The sequence below is a fragment of the Canis aureus genome, chromosome 23, assembly GCF_053574225.1.
Source record: "Canis aureus isolate CA01 chromosome 23, VMU_Caureus_v.1.0, whole genome shotgun sequence".
NCBI classification, from domain to species: Eukaryota; Metazoa; Chordata; class Mammalia; order Carnivora; family Canidae; genus Canis; species Canis aureus.
This window is the reverse complement of record NC_135633.1, coordinates 27,512,417-27,533,324: the sequence shown is the minus strand read 5'-3', so window position 1 is coordinate 27,533,324 and position 20,908 is coordinate 27,512,417. Positions and strand designations below refer to the sequence as shown.

Below are 20,908 nucleotides of genomic sequence, written 5' to 3'. Positions count from 1 at the left end.
ACAATGGACATTTAGGTTACTTCTATATCTTGGCTATTGTAAAATAATGGTGCAATAAACATAGGGATGCTTATCTTTTCAAATTAGTGTCTTCATTTTCTTTGGGTAAATACCCTGTAGTGGAATTATTGGACCATATAGTATTTCTACTCTTCTTTGAGGAACTTCCATACTGTTTTCCACAGTGGCTGTACCAATTTACATTCCCACCAACAGATGCAGAAAAAGCATTTGACAAAACTCAACGTCCATTCATGATAAAAACTCTCAGCAAAGTGGGTTTGGAAGGAACATACCTCAACATAATAAGAAAGCCCAAGTATGAAAAACCTACAGCTAACATCATACTCAATGGTGAAAAACAGAGCTTTTCCTTTAAGATCAGGAACAAGACAAAGATGTTCACTCTTGCCACTTTTGTTCAGAGAGTTCTGGAAGTCCTAGCCACAGCAATCAGATAAGAAAAAAAAAAAAAAAAGAGGCACCCATATTGGTAAAGAAGAAGTTAAACGGTCACTATTTGCATATGATATGATCTTATACAAAGACTTTTCACTTTTAACTAAAGCTAAAAAATGACGATTCTCTTTTTGTGCATGTTCTAGTTCTATCCCAACTTCAGAATATGGCTTTCTTCACCTACATCCCTCTTTAAATCCTAATTCTCCCTTGCTTTTCATGAGACAGAGTAAATACCTCTAAGTGATGAATCTCTGAACTCTACTATCACCTACAATTTTTATCCATATTCCTTGGTTATCTTTTCCCTACTCTGGAAGGGAAATTCCCTAGATAAGGACCATGAGTAAGTTTGTATTTTGGCTTAGGATATCACACAAATGTGACATTTAGATCATGAAATAACCCTAAAAGCAGAACAAATCATGAAATCTACCAAATATTCATTTAAGATGCAGCATTATACACAATCTTTTTTTTTTAAGATTTTATTTACTTATTCATAGATGCAGAGAGAGAAAGAGAGAGAGAGAGAGGCGGAGACACAGGCAGAGGGAGATGCAGGCTCCATGCAGAGAGCCTGACGTGGGACTCGATCCCAGGTCTCCAGGATCACACCCTGGGCTGCAGGCGGTGCTAAACTGCTGCGCCACCGGGGCTGCCCACATTATACACAATCTTATACCACAGTTAGATAAAAATATACTGAAAAAGAAATCATAATATCATGAGGAAGTACAATTTTTGAGATTTAAACAAACCTGAAATAATTGGAGTTCTTCTTCCTCAAATAAACTAGATTCTTTGACAATATATTACCACCAGTGTTAGTAAATGTCATCAACATTTTCAAACTTTTAAGAATAAAACAGGAGGACCATCTCATCTAACCCTCACATTTTCTGAATGTTTTATTTCTTTTTCTGATAGTTCATTGTTAGTGTATTATCACATTTTAAAAATCAGCTAGAGGTGTAACTGGTTGGCTCAGTTGGAGGAGCATGTAATTCTTGATCTTGGAGTTGTGAAATTAAGCTCCACATTGTGTGTAAAGATTTATACTTAAAATAAGTAGATTAAATAAATAAAAATAAAAAAATAAGTAAATAAAATCTTTTAAAAAATCATCTAGAAAAGTAAGTCTGTTTCTACTATTACTCTAACTAATGAATACCTTTAAAGAGAATAACAGACTGAAATTCTATTATATTTTGCTATTTGTTCCTGAAAGCTAATTTACAAGAGTTACTTAATACATTATGGTGGCAGTACAACTTTCAATGACAAAAACAAATCTGTATTCTGGAAATAAGTGGCAAAATAATGTCAATTTTGCTTTATTGCTCTACATTTTTAAAAGACAGCAACAAAATATTCATTTGAAGGTAGTAATTGTCGATTCCAACTTTAACTTGAAAGCAATACTTTATGATTCATTTGCCTGTCAGACACTGATGATAATGTTAAAAATACTTTCCATTCATTTATTTAACAAATTTTTCTATACTACATCTTACAAAAATCTGGCATCAATTGAGTAATGGGGTTACAGTATTAAAAAGATGGGCAATTTTCCTGCTCTTATAATGTTTACATCTTAGTGTAGCAAAAACTAGAAAACAAGGAAAGAACTAAGTAAATTCAAAGAGTAAAATGTTTTATAAATAATGAAAAAGTGTCAGAGCATGTCCACAATAGTTATTCTCTTTAAAGGTATTCATTAGAGTAACAGAAGTAGAAACAGACTTGCAAATGGCAAGATTTCATTCTTTCTGATGGCTGAGTAATATTCCAGTGTGTGTGTGTGTGTGTGTGTGTGTGTGTGTGTGTGTATGTGTGTGTGTGTAGTTGTATATATATGCCACATCTTCTTTATCCATTCATTCATCAATGGACATCTCTTCATAGTTTGGCTCTTGTGGACACTGCTGTTATAAACACTAGGGTGCATATGCCCCCTTCTAATCACTATGTTCATATCCTTTGAATAAATACCTAGTAGTGCAATTGTTGTGTCGTAGGGTAGCTCTATTTTTATTATTTTACTTTATTTTTAAAAAGATTTTATATATTGACAGAAAGAGAGAGGGAGAGAGTGTGCACAAGCAGGGGGAGCTGCAGACAGAGGGAGAAAGAGAAGCAGGCTCCCTGTAGAGCAGGGGCCCGAGGTGGGGCTTGATCCCAGGGCTCTGGGATCATGACCTGAGCCAAAGGTAGATGCTAACTGACTGAGCCACCCAGGTGCCCAGGTAGCTCTATTTTTTTGAGGAGCCTCCATGCTATTTTCCAATAGCTGCACCAGTTTGCATTCCCACCAATAGTGTAACAGTATTCCCCTTCCTCCACATCCTCGCCAACATCTATTGTTTCCTGAGTTAATATTAGCCATTCTAAGAGACGTGTAAGGCGGTATCTCATTGTAGTTTTGATTTGCATTTCCCTGATGCTGAGTGAAATTGAGGATTTTTTCATGTGGCTGTTAGCTATTCGTATGTCTTTGGAAAAATATCTTTTCATGTCTTCTGCCCATTTTTTGACTGGATTTTTGTGTTTTTTGGGTGCTGAGTCTGATGAGTTTTTTATAGATTTTGGATACCAGCTCCTGATCTGATACATCATTTGCAAATATCTTCTCCCATTCCATAAAGTGCCTTTTAGTTTTGTTGACTGTTTCCTTTGCTATGCAAAAGCTTTTTATCCTGACAAAGCCCCAATAGTTCATTTTTGCTTTTGTTTCCCTCACCAAGATTTATTTAAATCAGAGAGAGAGAGAGCACATGCACACAAGGGGCGGGAGGGGCAGAGGGAGAGAATCTTCAGTCTCCCTGCTGAACATGGAGTCCATTGCGGGGCTTGATCTCATGACCTTTGAGATCATGAGCTGAGATGAAACCAAGAGACAGATGTTTAACAGACTGAGCCACCCAGCCATCTCATTTTTTGGTAGTTTTTTGATTACTGATTCAATTTTGTTTCTTATAGTTGGTTTATTCAGCTTTTCTATTTCTTCCTGGTTCAGTTTTGGAAGGTTGTATGTTTCCAGGTTCAGTTTTGGAAGGTTGTATGTTTCCAGGTTTATCCAGCTTTTCTATTTCTTCCTGGTTCAGTTTTGGAAGGTTGTATGTTTCTTCTAGATTGTCTAGTTTGCTGGCATATAATTTTTCATAGTATTCTCTTATAATCCTTTGTATTTCTGTGGTATCAGTTGTTACTTTTCTCTCATTTCTCATTTTACCTATTTGGGTCCTTTCTATTTTTTCTTGAGGAGTTTGGCTAAGGATCTGTCAATTTTATCTTTTCAATCACGATTTCATTGATTTTTTATTTTTCATTTAGTCTCTACATCTTTTATTTCTGCTCTGATCTTTATTATTTCCTTTCTTTAACTCACCTTAGGCTTTGTTTGTTCTTTTTGTAGTTCCTTTATGTGTAAGACTAGACTGTTTTGAATTTTTTTCTTATTTCTTGAGATAGGCCTGGATTGCTATATACCTCCCTCTTAGAACAGCTTTTGCTGTGTCCCAGAGATTTTATGGCTTTTACTTCTTGTTGTTAACTTTATTTATTTAATTTTATTTTTTTGAGAGAACAAGTGATGGGGTGGGAGGGAAGGGGGAAGGATGAGAGAGAGAGAGGGAGAGAGCGAGAGGGAGAGAGAGAGAGAGAAGTAGAGTTCCCACTTAGCAGGGAGCACGATATGGGACTTGATTCTGGGACCCAGAGATCATGACCTGAGCTGAAGGCAGGTACTTAACCAACTGAGCCACCCAGGCGCCCCTTATGGTTAACTTTTAAAAAACCCTGCCCCAACATCATATGAATGCTCCTAAAGTTTGTTTTGTTTAATTCAGTAGTTTAATCCACTTGGATTGTTATTTTTATTGTATAAAATTATATACATAAAGATTTTATTTATTTATTTGAAAAAGAGAGGGCACAAGCTTGGGAGAAAGGCAGAGGGAGAGAGAGAAGCAGAATCCCTGCTGAGCAGGGAGCCCATCAGAGCTCAATCCCAAAACCACGATCATGACCTGAGACCAAGGTAGCTGCTTAACTGAATGAGCCATCCAGGTGCCCATTTAGATTATTTTCAAATACCTCACCAAATATAGATGGCAAATAAGCATATAAAAGGGTGTTCAACATCACATTTCATTAGGGAATTGCAAATCAGAACGGATGGCTCAGTCGGTTAAGATAGTGACTTTGTGAACTATGGCTTAGTAGTTTGTCAGTTGATTTTCCAGGAAGACAATATTTGCAAGTAATGACAATTCTCATTGTTTTCAAACCTTTAAAATTAATTTTTCTTTCTAGTTTTATTGTTTGGCCAGAACCTGGAAACCTGTTGGAAAAAGCTCCCTTATCTTGTCCCTGACTTTATTTATTTTTTTTTAATTTTTATTTATTTATGATAGTCACACAGAGAGAAAGAGAGAGAGAGGCAGAGACATAGGCAGAGGGAGAAGCAGGCTCCATGCACCGGGAGCCCGACGTGGGATTCGATCCTGGGTCTCCAGGATCGCGCCCTGGGCCAAAGGCAGGCGCTAAACCGCTGCGCCACCCAGGGATCCCTGTCCCTGACTTTAAAGGAAAGTGTCTAATTTTCACTACTAAGTGTATTTATACATATAATTTTCTGGTATATCAACTTAATAAAATTAAGGAAGTTGTTCACCTATTCCTAGTTGTCAAGAGTTTGCAACCTAAGTAGAATATTACATTTGATCAAGTCTTTTTTTGGTATTAATTACACATATAGATTTTCCAATGCTGAACCAGTTTCAGATTCATGTGATAAAACTTGTTGTTTACAGTGTATTATTATTTTACTACACTACTGGATTAAATCTGCTGTTATTTAGAATTTTGCATCTATTTTATAACTTAAATTGGTTCATAGTTTTCCTGAATTTTAGTGGCCTAGTTTTGGTATTAGACTGATGCTACATTTGTAAATAAACTGGGTATCTTAAAACAGTGCTATTCTAAGTAGTGCTTTTACACGGCAAAAAAAATGTAATGGAACATTCTCCTTTTGGGGAGAAATTAACATCCCACAAGATATCAAATATTTAGAATTATATAAGAACAGCCTTTTAACTAATCTACCTGCCTCCATTTGTGTCTCTGGCCCAATCCATTAGCTATAGTAGTATGCTAATTAACAACCTTCAATAACTTCTTGCCTAAAACAGTACACTCAATTAGAAGTAAGTAGAGGTATATCAAAATATTCAACTTCCCAGAACTTTCCAGTCTGGATATGTTTGTGATTATTTCAAACAAAACATACTTTCCGTAACCCCTCCCTAATTTTGACATGCCTACGATATATTTTATGTGGATATGGGTGGGGGAAGTGTTTAAAAACAGACCCCTCAGGATACCCGGGTGGCTCAGTGGTTGAGCATCTGCCTTCGGCTCAGGGCCTGATCCCAGGGCCCCAGGATTAAGTCTCACACTGGGCTCCCCACAGGGTGTCTGCTTTTCCCTCTGCCTCTCTGCGTCTCTCATGAAAAAGGAAATAAAATCTTTAAAAAACAAAAAAAGTTCCCTCTACTCTTACCCTGAACTAAAGAATAAGCTGCAATTCTCTAGCCTGGTATCCAAGGCCCTCTCATAATTTTGCCCCTGTGATCTCTCTAGTCACTTTTTCAAAAAGGTTTTATTTATTTATTCAAGAGACACACAGAGAGAGAGGCAGAGACACAAGCAGAGGGAGAAGCAGGCTCCATGCAGGGAGCCTGACATGGGACTCTGGGATCACTCCCTGAGCCAAAGGCAGATGCTCAACCGCTGAGCCACCCAGGCATCCCTCTCTAGTCACTTCTTTCCCTCTTCACCCTCATATTTTAGACTCAAGCTACTTATAATTTCCCAAACATAGTTCATTGTTACAAGTCTCTGCTTTTGCATTTCTCTCTCTTTGGAATGTCTTCTTTCCTAAGGTAACTTCTATTCAGTCTTCAAAACCTAGTTCAGATGTTCTCTTTTTTTTTTTTTTTTTTAAGATTTTATTTATTCATGAGAGAGAGAGAGAGAGAGAGGCAGAGACACAGGCAGAGGGAGAAGCAGGCTTCATGCAGGGAACCTGATGTGGGACTTGATCCCAGGACTCCAGGATCATGCCCTGGGCCGAAGGCAGGTGCTAAACCGCTGAGCCACCCAGGGATCCCCCAGATGTCCTCTTTCTTTTTTTTTTTTTTTTTTAATTTTTATTTATTTATGATTGTCACACAGAGAGAGAGAGAGGCAGAGACACAGGCAGAGGGAGAAGCAGGCTCCATGCACCGGGAGCCCGACGTGGGATTCGATCCCGGGTCTCCAGGATTGCGCCCTGGGCCAAAGGCAGGCGCCAAACCGCTGCGCCACCCAGGGATCCCAGATGTCCTCTTTCTTAATGAAACTTTCTACTTTTCTTATAGTCCCCTCAATCATCACCAGAGTTCATCATTCCCTCCTGTTATTTTTGTATCTTGTATACAGATGCTGTAAATTTATCTAAAACTGAGTGTGAGTCAAGCACTTTATCAAAGGCTCATAATCTTTTACTTACTCTCACAATTTCCCTATTGACTTAGGTGGCATCATACCCACTTTACAGACTGAGAAACTAAAGCTTGACAGGTTAAGCTGTTTTAGATTCAAACCTGTTCAAACCTTAATTTTTTTTTTTGCTGTTATTTGTATGCATATGCGTTCTTTTTCCTATCTTATTCATTAGACTTAAAACATACGAACAAGAGGATAGGATGTGTTTAATTTTCCACTGTATCCATAGCACCTAATATAAAAAAGTAGGGAGTTAGCAAGTTATTTCCTGATTAGTTGATCTTATTAAGAAGTGAACTCTCATTTTTCTATCCTTAGTAACCCAGCACAAATCCTGGATTATAGAATATATTCAGTAATTATTTCTAACATGAACTAAATCAACTGGAAGAAGAAACAGAAATCAGAAGACACTTCAGATTCAACTCTTGGCTTTAATTAATTCGGACTTGGTTGGTTCCAGGTCCGACACAGTTACCAAAGCTGAAAACAACTGGAGACTGGCAAAATCTAGCCTGTTGAGAGTGCACGTGCTAATGAGCTACCACTGCTCCTCTCCTTTCTGTCAAACTTCAATTTCTGCTTAGTTCTGGATTCTCCAACAACAATGAGGTCAGTCTGTTATAACTAGTACCTGGTGATGGGTGCTATGGAGTTCTAAGTATAACTCACTATATATGATCATTATAGTAATAACTACAGTAACAACTACTTTATTGGATATAACCAAGGAATAAAGGATTCTAAAAAATTAGTTTTCTAGAAACTTAAAGCCTATCCTTTAAAACACCATAATTTCCCTCTATTAGTTATAACTTTTTGCTAGTTCCACAAAAATGACTATATATTTTTTTTATTTGCTTTTTTCCTGTTACTAAAAAGCCAAAGTAGAAATGCTTTCTCTTGGTAGTTAAGAGGATTTCTTTGGGTGAATCTCTGGGTCACCTTATAAAAAAAGAAAAAGAAAACCATGAAACATTTAGATAGAAAACGAGTTCTATTCAGGTCTAGGGATTTTACAGAATTATGGATGGATAAGAAGGAACTGTGAAAGATATATTTGTAATTAAATCTTATAATATGCACTGTGCTAGTATGCTACTGAGATGAATGCTTACTTTTCCTCTGTAGAAGGCCTGAGCTGCTTTGAAATAGTCCTAATCATTAGAAGTTCTGCCTTTTGTATGTCTATGGTTTCTGCCCTGAGTCTCTACTCTTAGGTAGTACAGAATCAGTCTTCAGAGAAACATGCATACAGAAGACAGATACAGGTAGTTTTGAGTTCTGGTACTGTCACTGGCTAAATTTTAATGTTCTCATCTGCTTAACCTCATAGAAACACAGAAAGGATTAAATGGGATTATGCACGTAAGCACTTAGCATAGTAACAGGCATATAGAAAATATTTAAAAGATGTGGTTGACTTTTAAAAATTATTATTATAGTTGAAGGCAAATGTTACATCTCCCAAGTCTTTCATTTTTTCAGTGCCTTCAACTGTTCCTTGACTGTTATGGTTTCAAGTACTCTACTCATGGCTGCTCTTTCCTAGACAAGTTTCAGTTTGCTAGTGTCCCTTTAACTTGTGGTATCCAGAACTGAATAAAACCTTTCAAATGAGTACAAAGTTTTTCCTTTGAAAATAGTTTCCATTAGTTTCCAATAGTTTCCAAAAAAAATCCTTAAGTTACAAAGTAATACATACATACAATTGAAAAACAAAACCTAAAAAATAGAAAAAACAGGAAAAAAAATCACTCAGCTTTTTTCCATAGTGTCCAGAAGAATTTTTTTTTATTTATTTACTTTTATTCTTTTAAAATATTTTATTTATTTACTTGAGAGAGAGAGAATGTCTGCACACAAGCAGGGGGAGCTGCAGAGGGAAAGGGAAAAGCAGGTTCCCTGCTGAGTAGGGAGCCCAATGTGGAGCTCCATCCCAGGACCCTGGGATCATAACCTGAGCCAAAAGCAGATGCTTAATCCTACTGAGCCACCAAAGTGCCCCGAAAATTGTTTCTTCAACATTGTATAATGTCTTATAAATACATCTAGTTTATTAAATCATTTACTTATTGTTGGACATTGAGACTGCTAATTTCAGACAAATAACATGTCTTATATTTGGTATTATTTTCTTAGATTCCTAGAGGTATGATGTCTGTGTCAAATGGTATAAATATATTGATAATTCAATCAAAGTGAGAAATTACTTTCTAAGAGAGCTCTATTTACAATACTACTGGCAATGTTTGAAAGTATTTGTTTTCTAATACTTTTGGCAACACTAAGAATTAGTTTTGGAAAATATTATTGATATCTAAAAAAAATGACACCGCCTCTATGAATCATACCTGATTACTAGTGAGGACGAACTTTCTCATGTTGTTTGTTCTCCATGAACTGTCTCTTCATGTCCTTTGGTCTTGCCTATCTTGTGTCTGGGATTTTTCTAAGCATGTTATATAACTTCTTTGTGTATCAGTCATACGTAAATGACTTGCTGACATTTGATAAAGGCTTTAGAATGATTACATCTTTTCTGCTTTCTCAAACAGGAAACAATGAACAAAATTTATCCTTTGCTAATTGTTCAAGGTCAGTGTTAACTTATTCAAGTTATAACTATTGAGCACCAACTCCAGGACAGGCCCTGTGTGCTGTCATATTAAGAATGGATAAGGCACAGTTCCTGCTCTCAAGAATTTCATGATTTAGCATTCATAAATATCAATCCATTGTTCATCTCTTCCTTTGGCTGTCAGTATACTTGTCCTCCTGCTATGCTAGTGCCTTTTTGTTTCTATTTTACTACCGTATTTTACCAACTATCATCTAGATCGAAGTCTGAGGGAAATTCTGCCTCTCATGACCATAAGGTGCTAGGGCTTATTCCTGCTGTTTGCCATGGCTGCTTTCTGGATCATTTTCTAGTGCTTATGAAAAATATAACCCCTGGAGTCAAGTCAATTGCCAGAGCACTAACTTTTATGTAGCCATTTTTATTTTCAAAGCACTGTAACATAGAAACTCATTCAGTGGGCTGGTACACTGTGAGGAATAACAACAATAAAAAAAGGGCAAGTAAATTTAGTGAGCAAAAGTCCAAGCTATTAAGCTGAGTGGTAGGTCATTTCCTTGATTATACAAGTAAACCAGATAAACAATTGGGATATAATGATCTATCTATAAAAGACTTTCACAAAGTATGGGATGGTAATAGATGTTTTAGAAAAAAGGAATTGAGTCGTCAAATACATTGGGAAGACAGCTGCATGAAGTAGAAGTAGAAGAACATCCTAAAGGGTTTAATAACATACTGATACATGGTGAATTTCTTAGAGATCAGAGAAGGATATTACATGTTATACTTCTTAAACTCACTTAATCACAAAAACCCTATTTCATTAATATCTCATGGAATTTATAATCTGTAGACTATACTTTGGTAAAAAAAGAACTAGAGATTTCCTCAATGACACATTTAATAACATCAGCAGCTATTTATCAACTACCTTCTCTATGCCAGTCACTTTCCATGTTATTTCATTGTTTCTATGAGATAAAAATATTTAATATCAATATATCTCAACAAACCACTTACAATATTTGTACATGAGTTTAAAATTTAGTTTTCATATTCTATTACTTTACATAATTTTCAAAGAAAACTTCAAGTGTAAGAAGACTGTATTTGAGGAGTAAAGGCTTACATGGCTTGTTCCAGGGCTTAAGTAGCTTCCTCAAGGATATATTATCAGTACAGTAAAACTGGGACTAGAAATCACATCTTCCAACTCCTACTTCATTGTTCCTTTCCTTAATGTCAAAAACAATAGCTGTTTCTTTCTTTTTTTTTTTTTTTAAGATTTTATTTATTTATTCATGAGACACACACACACACACACACACACACACACACACACAGAGGCAGACACAGGCAGAGGGAAAAGCAGGCCCCATGCAGGGAGCCCAATGTGGGACTCAATCCTGGGTCTCCAGGATCAGGCCCCAGGCTGAAGGTGGCACTAAACTGCTGAGCCACCCAGGCTGCCCCCCCCCCTTTTTTTTTAAACAATAGTTGTTTCATGGGAAATCTGTTCTAGCTCTATGCAGATCCCTCATCTTTAAGGACTCTGAACACTCAAATAGGTAACATTAGCTCTGATTTTGTACTAGAGTGCTAGGGAGCTGATTAAAAGTTCAAAGAATACAGCAAGACTACCTCAGGCTTTCGTAGGTAATTCTCATCAAAATTTTACAAGATTTTGTGACCCATTACATACTATCCTTGGAATAAAGCTCTTCCTATCCCAACATTACTTTTTGCCAAATTTCTTATGAGGTACAGCCTGGGGTTACTATCCCTAGCAAGTTTCAACTCAGTTATACGAATGTGACACACCAATTAAGATGGTGCTTATTTCCTCTCCACAGTCACACATTTCTTCCCCTCCATGTCTCCAGCATGTTAGCTGCCCAATAACCGTGTCAGCCAAGTTATAGTACATAAACCATTTCTGGTGGCTCTGACCTTAGTTCAGGGCAACTGGAGTATACTTACTACTATAGTTGCTACATTAGGAACAGGCATGTGATGCTGTCACTTGTTCATTCAAGAGACATTCCTTGAGCATACAATAATGTGGCAGGCATAACTAAGACATGGTCTTCACCTCACAAGCGAGGTGAAGAATGTAAGTGACCAAAGTGATGCTATTAAGGACTTGAGATGTGGCTAGTCCAAACTGAGATGTGTTATGACTACCTATAATATACACTGAATTTCAAAGACAGTATAAAAAATAAAGTGAAATATCTCAATAGTAATTTTTATACTGATTACCTATTGAAATGATACTACTTTGGGTACCATGGGTTAAATAAAAATATATTATTAAAAATAATCTGTTTGTTTTTACCTATTTTATGTCTCTACTAGATTTAAAATTACCTTATGTGGCAAAAAATTTACATATATGATTTTGCATTACATTGGACAATATAGGTGTAGGGAGATGAAGGAGCCTGGCACTTAAGGGCAAATCAAATAGTTATATCCTAAAGTCAAGAGAAAGGAAGTAGAAAACAAGATAGGAATCAAATCATTTAATAATTCAATAAGATGAGTAAGTGCCTACATGTTGAGAACTATTCCCAATAAATCTGCTGCCAGGAATATAATAATATGTTCAGAGCCCTCCTCAATTCCATAGTCATCTAGGTCCAATTATCTTGTACTGAATTCCTGCTTGCCCCCACTTTCTGTCCCTCAGACTTCCTAGTGGTAAATAGAGGAAGTTTGTGCGTCTGCTTGATACACATAAGAAGAGATGACAATTTCATATTCAATAGGAACATTGCTAGTATTTTCCTTACCAGCATCTCTCCTTGCACAGAGTCAAGAAAATCAGGAAGATCTAGAATTGGTAGCATTCACATAGACATACATCCTCTACTATAGACCAGGGTATCATCAACTAAATATTGTTTATTTCCCAGTAGCTCACTAATATCATTAAAATATAAAGCATTAGTTTAAAAGAGAAGAAAAATTTACCAAATATTTTTGTAACATCTCCATGTATAAAGTACTACACTGGGCTCTATGAAGGAGACAAATAAAGGATAGACATTATCTCTATCTAAAGCACCTGAATAGAATATTTCTGCTTATCTATTACTTAATTAAATATCCACGTTCAACCAAGAACAAATCCTAAATATCCACGTTCAACCAGGAACAAATCCTATCTCCCTCACCCCAATGCAATATATAGAGAACATTTTATAAAATGTTTGAACAATTCATGCACTAAAGCTTACCCCAGTTAAGAACTTTAAAGAGCAGGTGATCTTGGGCCTCCCATTAAAAATATTCATAATCAACCCACATCCCTAACTTTCTTATATCAAGCTATATGAGTGAACATAGAAGGAAGAGTTAGGTTAGTCAAATTTATCCAGAAGTAAACAATGGTTGTGCTAACATCAGCTTCTATTATCAACTTCTTACTTACTGTGAACACAGCCCAGGAAAGGGCAGAATGGCCTCCTCCATGCAGAAGGAGTAGGACGGGACCCTCTGACCCACTCTTGTAAACTCGAAAAGTGTATGAATAGTTAAAGATAATATATCTAAGCTTTTGCTCACTTATGTTTTTGATAATTTAATCATAATAATACTGATTAAAAACCTCAGGCAGTACCAGGCTCTATGTAAAGCTGCAGACTTCCAAACTCAAGAGGCACTTAAACAGAAGTTTCTGAAACACCAGACCTGTTTTTGAAGCATGGAGCCAGTATCAATGGGGGAAAAAAAAAAAGATTCCCTGTTGCCCTAATGAGGACATAGTCCCTAATTTCTAGATGCTAAACTGATTCAACTTACCTGACTCATAAAACCTTCTCCTTAAAAGAGATATCAGTGTCAGGAATTTAATTCTTAATCCTCTCCCCGTGCATTAGACAAATATATCCAAGTAAGATACTGGCATAGACTTATAGGTTAAATTCCATGCTGTACACAGAACAGATGGAGAATAAAAATGAAATAAATAGCAGGACTAAAGAACATTTCAGAAACTATACATGTCTTCTTAGTATTATAAGCTTGCTAAAGAATAAGCCATTTGCAAAGGATATATCCTTGCCAGTTTCATTCTCTACTTCTACATCTTCCATGGATTCAAAGTACTGACTCCAAGAAACAGGGGAAAAGTCTCGTTTTCTTCCAGGGCTGAAGGAAAAAAAAGAGAAAGAGTTCAAGTAAAAAATAGTTATGCGTGAAAACATTAAAATCTTGATCAACAAATGCTAAATATAATCATGAAATGAAAATTGCAAGGGTATTTTCTCTTAAAGAATGAGGAGTTTTCATAAAGAGCATCACATTAAAAATGTGTTTTAAAAAGTTCAAGACTTAAGAGTAAAAATGTTAGGATTTTAGAAAATTCATTAGTATATTTTAATTCCAAATATATTCCATGTATATATACCACAAAACCTGTTGGTCCTCTCTCCTTGTTCTTGGCTACCAGCTTCATTCCGATCCTGTCAAGCCATTTTAATATCATTCCCGTATAATCATTTTTGGTCACTCTTCCTTCTTTATACCTTTAATCCTCATATTATTTCATGCTTTTTCATTATTTCCCAACCCATCAATACACAACCTTCATAAGAGCCAAACTGGCAATACTTTAATTTCTAGGAATTTATCTAAAGATATGCTCATGCAGAAGTGAAATGACTTATCTATTCAATGTAGCATTGTTTATAATAGAGAAAAATTAGAAACAACTGATCACCAACAGCTGATAGATGAAAATAAGTTGTGGTACATAGAGAAATAATATTTAGTCATAAAAAGATGGAAGCAATTATATGCTGATAACATTCTTTGTATGTGGGTAAGATAGACTGTTAAGTCAGGACACCTGGGTGGCTCAGTGTTTGAGCATCTGCCTTGGGCTCAGGGCTTAATCCCGGGGTCTTCAGACAGAGTCCCACATCAGGCTCCTTTTGGGGAGCCTGGTTCTCCCTCTGCCTATGTCTCTGCCTCTCTCTGTATCTCTCATGAATAAATAAAATTTAAAATAAAAATGGGATGCCTGGGTGGCTTAGTGGTTGAGTACCTGCCTTCAGCCCAGAGAGTGATCCTGGAGTCCCAGGATCTAGTCCCACATCAGGCTCTGTGCATGGAGCCTGCTTCTCCCTCCGCCTGTCTCTGCCTTGCTCACTCTCTGTGTCTCTCGTGAATAAATAAATTTTAAAATCTTAAAAAAAAAGATACACTGTTAAGTAAACAAACAAACATAATGGACATACTACTATCTGGGTAAAAATAGGAAGTATGTGTAAATATAATTGCTTATAAATGTTTAGAGTATCTCTGGAAAAATACCAATATAACATTCTTTCTACTGTTTTATTTTTGAACCATGAATTATTTCAAAAAAATAAAATTATTCTAAAAATAACCAATAAATATCTATTTACAAGATATTTAGATATTTAGAGTATCTCTGGAAAAATACCAATATAACATTCTTTCTACTGTTTTATTTTTGAACCATGAATTATTTCAAAAAAATAAAATTATTCTAAAAATAACCAATAAATATCTATTTACAACCTATGTCTTTAACCTTGGACGAGACACAAGAAAGGAACCTTGAACCTTACCCTATTTCCATATCTATACTCTTCAATAATGGAAGGAATTCAGAATTCTGTCAGCAACAAAAAGTTACCTCCTGCCAGATATTGTCCTATATGTGCCATGGGGGCAAATGGAGAATATATACAAAGCCCCCTTTAAAGACTTAAGTTAGTACAAAAGCACTCTATAGTTGACTATAATTACTGGAATTACAATGGAGCAACTGCACAATTAGGTATGTATTCTTTCAACAGTCAAAACGCATCGAACATATCAATAGTTCTCAACCCATGTAACAATAATCATTTAAGGAGTTTTTAAGAATACTGATGCTTGGATTTCACTTCTAGAAATTGCTTTAAAAGGCTTGAAGTGTGGCATAGGCACTGATAATTTTTAAAGTTCCCCAAGTTGAAAGAGGGATGCTAGGAATACAAAGCTAGAGGAAATGATTTGGAATGAGAGAAGAGTTCAAATTCCTCAGAGTTCCTACCATTTACCTATAGTTCCCTGCAAATCCCTACCAGTTACAGTATGGATTTGAGCAAATTCGAATTATTATTTAAATTCTTTCTGCCTTGGATTATAGCAACTGAATAAAATAACATACTGTTTCTTTTCTTTTTAGAGAGAGAGCAAGAGAGCATGCACACGTGTGTGGGGAGGGGCAGAGGAAGAGGGAGAGAATCTTAAGCAGGCTTCACTCTCTCTCAGTGGGAGGCTTGACTCGGGGCCAATCTCATGACTCTGAGATCACAACCTGGGCTGAAACCAAGAGTCAGTCCTTTTAAAGGAATCTAACACATCTGACATTTAGTAGTTGCTCAGTGAACAGGTAAAATCCTATCTTCTGATAGAAAAACTGCCTATAGAGAAATAAACTTCAACTTCAGCTTAGACTTATTTTTTCTGGTTTGCTGGTTGCACTTGAATTCCTACTGGAAAACTAAAAGTAGAATTCTTAATTCTACTGACTCATCAGTCACTCACAAAACCACCTATGCATATACTAATTTGAGTATAACAACCACACATGGCATGTCAAACATGTTATAATGGATTCTAAGAATCTATGGGTGAATTTTTTATGTCTGGACCTAGGATGTCATCACAGTTATAGTATCTAACATTTACTGTGCCACAACAGTGAATCACTCTGCCAAGTAATTTATAGGCATGATTCCATTTAATCCTCACAAAACTTCAAGTTAGTTTTATCCTTATTTCACAGATAACAGATTTAGAGATATGAAGTAACTTATGCAAGGTTATACAACTACTAAGTGGCAGTGACAGAATTCAAATCCAGTTCCATCACTCTTCAAAGTCTCTGCTCTTTACCCCCATGCTATATTAATTCTCAGATCCTTTTTTTCTCTCTCACTCTTTCATTTATGCTTCTGAGAAGTAATAAGGCTTTAGCATATATTATCAGAAATTTCCTTTTCAGAGAGTCTTTTCCAAGGCCACAGAAACTTTCCAAGTTGGCCGGGCACCAGAAAAAATTACCAGTTAAAGAAAAATTAGTTTGTATAATAGAAATTATTCCTATGAGAACACCCTCCATTTCTAATTCCCTTCATTTAAAAAAAGTTCTAGGGACTACCCAAGGTATACCAACATATGAGTAATTCCCATCTGGTTAAAGAGCCAATAATCTATACCTCCAAAGGTTGCTCCTATTCCCAGAGACATTTTTTCTGGGATATTCCTTTGAAAACGTAATTGGTTATATACTCTACAATTGTGTCCAGGTAATTTTGCAATCAATGTTAGATGGGAAATAGATAGTAAGGATCTCACATTAATCTTTATATTCTAGTTGGAAAGAATACTCCGTATTTTAGGGATGTAGTTCTAGTTCTTTTTAAAAATGGTTTGCTTTTAATAGTTTTATGCTTACCTGTTTTATAGTCATTACAGCTTATATAGGCTTTTTAGTTATAATTTTTTAAATAAATTACTGATTTTTTTTCTCCATGGAGTCATAATGGAATAATTTTAAAGTAATGAAAAGAATTTTCAAAAGCAAGGTTAATTTATCCATAATTTTTTTTAAGAGAAAGAAAGAGAGGGTGGGAGTATGCGGGTGTGGGGGGTAGAAGGAGAGAGAGAGAATCTTAAGCAGGCTCCACACCCAGTGAGCAGGAGGACTTGGAACTCCATCTCACGATGGTGAGATCATGACCTCAGCCAAAATCAAGAGTTGGACGTTTAACTGAATGGGCCACCCCAAGGTTAAGTTATACTTTAAAAGTGAGGGTTTATTCACCAAGAACCTATTATATGTATTAGGCTGGAACTGAGGTAGGGTGATAGGAGATGAAGGGGTAATTATAAAACTAGTGATACAATGCCTCTGCTCTCAAGAAGCTCATGTTAAATATGTGAATATCTAACATAAGGTGGAGTTAAATGCCCTAAGAGGTATAGCTAAAGTTCTGTGAATTTTCAAAGGAAGAAATATAAAGATTACTTAAAAAAAAAAAAAGATCACTTATAGCTTGAGAAATAAAAAGAGGCTTCAAAGAAAAAAATAACAGTTAAGTTAGGCATTGAAGGACAGATAGAATTTGGACTGAGAGAAACAGGAAAGGGTAAGGAAGACCTGTCAGGCAGGGAGAAGGGCACAAATAAGAACCCAGTATGGTGCCTGTCATAGGTAACACCCATAAAAAGCAAACAAAAATAGCTAATTCCAACAAGGTGGAAATAAGTACAATAGTTTTGAAAAAAAGAAGCTAATACAACTAAAAGCAGATCATGGAGAAAGAATGATATCAGATATAATAGAGTGGGGGAATATATGTTCTTTTTTCTGTTATTTGCATGTTAGAGTCCCAAGAGTCTGAAAGAGTTTGGATGATTCAGATTAAAGTATTTTAGAAAAGTCAATGTGGTGAAAGCTCCAAGATGGACTTGCTTCTGGGGGAAAAATGTTGCTGAAATAACCTGGTTAGAAGAAGATGGGAGTCTAACTGGCAATAGAATTAAAAAGGAGGAAAATATAGAAAGACCTTTCAAAAAGGCAATCAACAAATTTCTGGAATGTTCAAGACATGGAAGATGACTGATAGAATCCAAGTCAATTCTAAACTTTTGAACAGAGAGATGAATTATTAAGTCCAACAAATTGTAAAAAAACAAAAAAACCAAAACTACTCTGAGAAGTGTAAGTACACAGAATTTTTGATGTCAGAATAAAGTTTATTTCAAACCCAACACAATAAATGTTTAATTTCTTGCCACCTCTTGCTACGAGAGGGAAGAGTTTGGCAGACAAAGAACAAAGTAGTGCAATGGGAGATACAGAGAAAATAGAGCTTCTACTTAAACCATGTGAATCAAGTGTGTTTATAGAATCTTTGCTACTGTCACACACTCCATTCAGAATCTGATGAACGCTATAAACCCTCACTCTAGAAACAAGTGCATGCGCATATTTTGCACATAATTGCACTGGCTTCAAGAAGCTCATGTATGACTCCTAAATAAGAACCCCTGGCCTATACCTTGACCATAACTACTTATTTCCAGCAGAAAGGCAAAAAATATAAAAAGGAAGAAAATTATGAGGAGATTCTACTTCCTTAAAACTTCCTAAACCTAAATTAGTTTTCCATTTGCTACACACCAAAAGTTTCTTTTCATGACCCAGTTCTGCCTTTATTAATTGTGTGACCTTGGGCAAGTCACTTAACTTCTCTATGCCTGAGTTTCTTCATGTCAGATGGGGTCATAATCCAATTTAATAGGGGATGTAATGAGGATTAAAGTAGCCTTCTCTCTTGGTTACTCTCAAATTAACCTGTTCTATTTTTATTACAGAATTAATCATTTCCTAAAATTAGTTTACTCTTCTATTTGTTATTATCTTAATCATTCCACCTAATTTGCTACTGATGTAGGATCCACAAGAGCAAAAATGTTCTCCATTTGTTCACTGATATACTCTCAGGGCCCAACATATTAATGATTAACTGTTGACAGTAAGAAATTAGCTAATGGGCATAAAGCACTTAGCTTGGTGTCTCGGTAAGTTTATCATCATCATCATCATCATCATCATCATCATCATCATCATCAGGCTGAAGCTAAGAAACAGAATCTTCCTTACTGAATCCTGAGGTTTCCAGTAAAAGGAAATGGAACACTACAAAACTACACTAATCAAGACTGTGGTATAAGCATGAGAGTAGACATATAGATAGGTCAAATAGAACTGAAGGTCCAGAAATAAACTAACATTTATAGTCCATAGATTTGCAACAAAAGGGCCAAGACAATTCACTGGAGAAAGAACAGTCTTTCCAACCAATGCTATTTGGACAACTGAGTATTCATATGTAATATGAATCTGGACCCCCCCCACACACTACATAATTAAATCATAGTGGATCATAAGCCTAAATGTAAGAGCTAAAACTATTAAACTTTGAGAAGAAAATACAGGAGTAAATCTTTACGATCTTTGATTAGGCAACAATTTCTTTTTTTTTTTTTTAAGATTTTATTTATTTATTCATGAGAGACAGAGAGAGAGAGAAGAGAGAGAGAGAGAAAGGCAGAGACATAGTCAGAAGGAGAAGCAGGCTCCAAGCAGGAAGCCTGATGTGGGACTCAATCCCGGGACTCCAGGATCACGCCATGAGCCAAAGGCAGATGCTCAACCGCAGAGCTACCCAGGTGTCCCTAGGCAACAATTTCTTAGCTACACCACCAAAAGTAGAGCTAAAGAGAAAACTCAGGAGTTGGAATTTGTCAAAACTAAAACGTTTCATTAAAACTATATACAGTTTTGGTCCAGGTTGAAAATGGCAGTGGTGGCTCAGTTTTGGGTTTCTGGGCTGCTTGGTCAGTCCCAGGAATAGCTGGGGTGGTCCATGTAGAGTGAGGAGAGCTCAAATCAAATCTGGGAGGCCCTCATCTACTATGTAACACTCCCCAGCGTGGGAATGAGCATATTGAATGTCTTCCTAAAGCTACATCATGGAGAGTATCAGAGACCCAAGTTCTGGGGTAGGATGGCCTACCCTCATCTCCACATCAGGTCCAAGCCCTTTTCCTGGGGAGATGGTAATCATACTCTATTCCATAATTCTCACATGAATCCATTTCTGACCAGCTATGAAAATGAACAAAGAGAATTGGGACCACAACCCAGTGGGGACCACATTACTGGTTTGGACCCATGACTCTGCACATAGACCAGAAAAGTATATGACACCTTAAGCTCACCTTCTTTATTTGTATCAAATGATGACCAGATGACCAGTATACTGATCTTCTATCCCTTTCCTTATAGCATGAGATAGCTAATAAATAATTTAGATTAGTCCAAGGAGGAAAAAAATCCCTATATACACTTTTTACATTACAGCTGTATATAGGTTGTCTTAGTTTAAACTTCTATTTAAAGTAATCATTTCTAGTGACTGGAAGATTTGTGATCATTAGCAAATCAATCTCTGCTTCAATTTCTTCGACTGTAAGCTCTGAAAAAATGATTACAAATAGGCACATAAAATGTACTTCAGAAATGTTATAGTAGAAATACTGTTCACAGCTGAGCCACATAGTATATTGATTACATTTTCTTCTGTGTCCTCTTTTTTCCAGAATGACTGTCTTTTACTTTGTTTACATAGCTTTTTATTAAACTATAACTGTTTTATAAGAACTTTTTATAGGCATAAGATATTAGCAGACATTTCACAAAAAAGCAAGCAC

The 20,908-nt window shown here is 36.1% G+C and overlaps 1 protein-coding gene and 1 pseudogene across 1 annotated transcript in view; one reads left to right on the top strand and one right to left on the bottom strand.

The window, feature by feature from the left end:
- Positions 1-20,908, bottom strand: part of PPME1 (protein phosphatase methylesterase 1) — an 82,886-nt gene that overhangs the window by 26,725 nt on the left and 35,253 nt on the right. The window contains exons 2-3 of the mRNA XM_077866981.1: positions 13,660-13,753; positions 13,035-13,127 (exon numbers count right to left, since the gene is read on the bottom strand). Of these exons, the coding sequence (XP_077723107.1) occupies positions 13,035-13,127; positions 13,660-13,753 (187 nt within the window). The remainder of the gene's footprint in view (positions 1-13,034; positions 13,128-13,659; positions 13,754-20,908) is intronic.
- Positions 19,993-20,373, top strand: LOC144295541 (cytochrome c oxidase subunit 6A1, mitochondrial pseudogene; annotated as a pseudogene).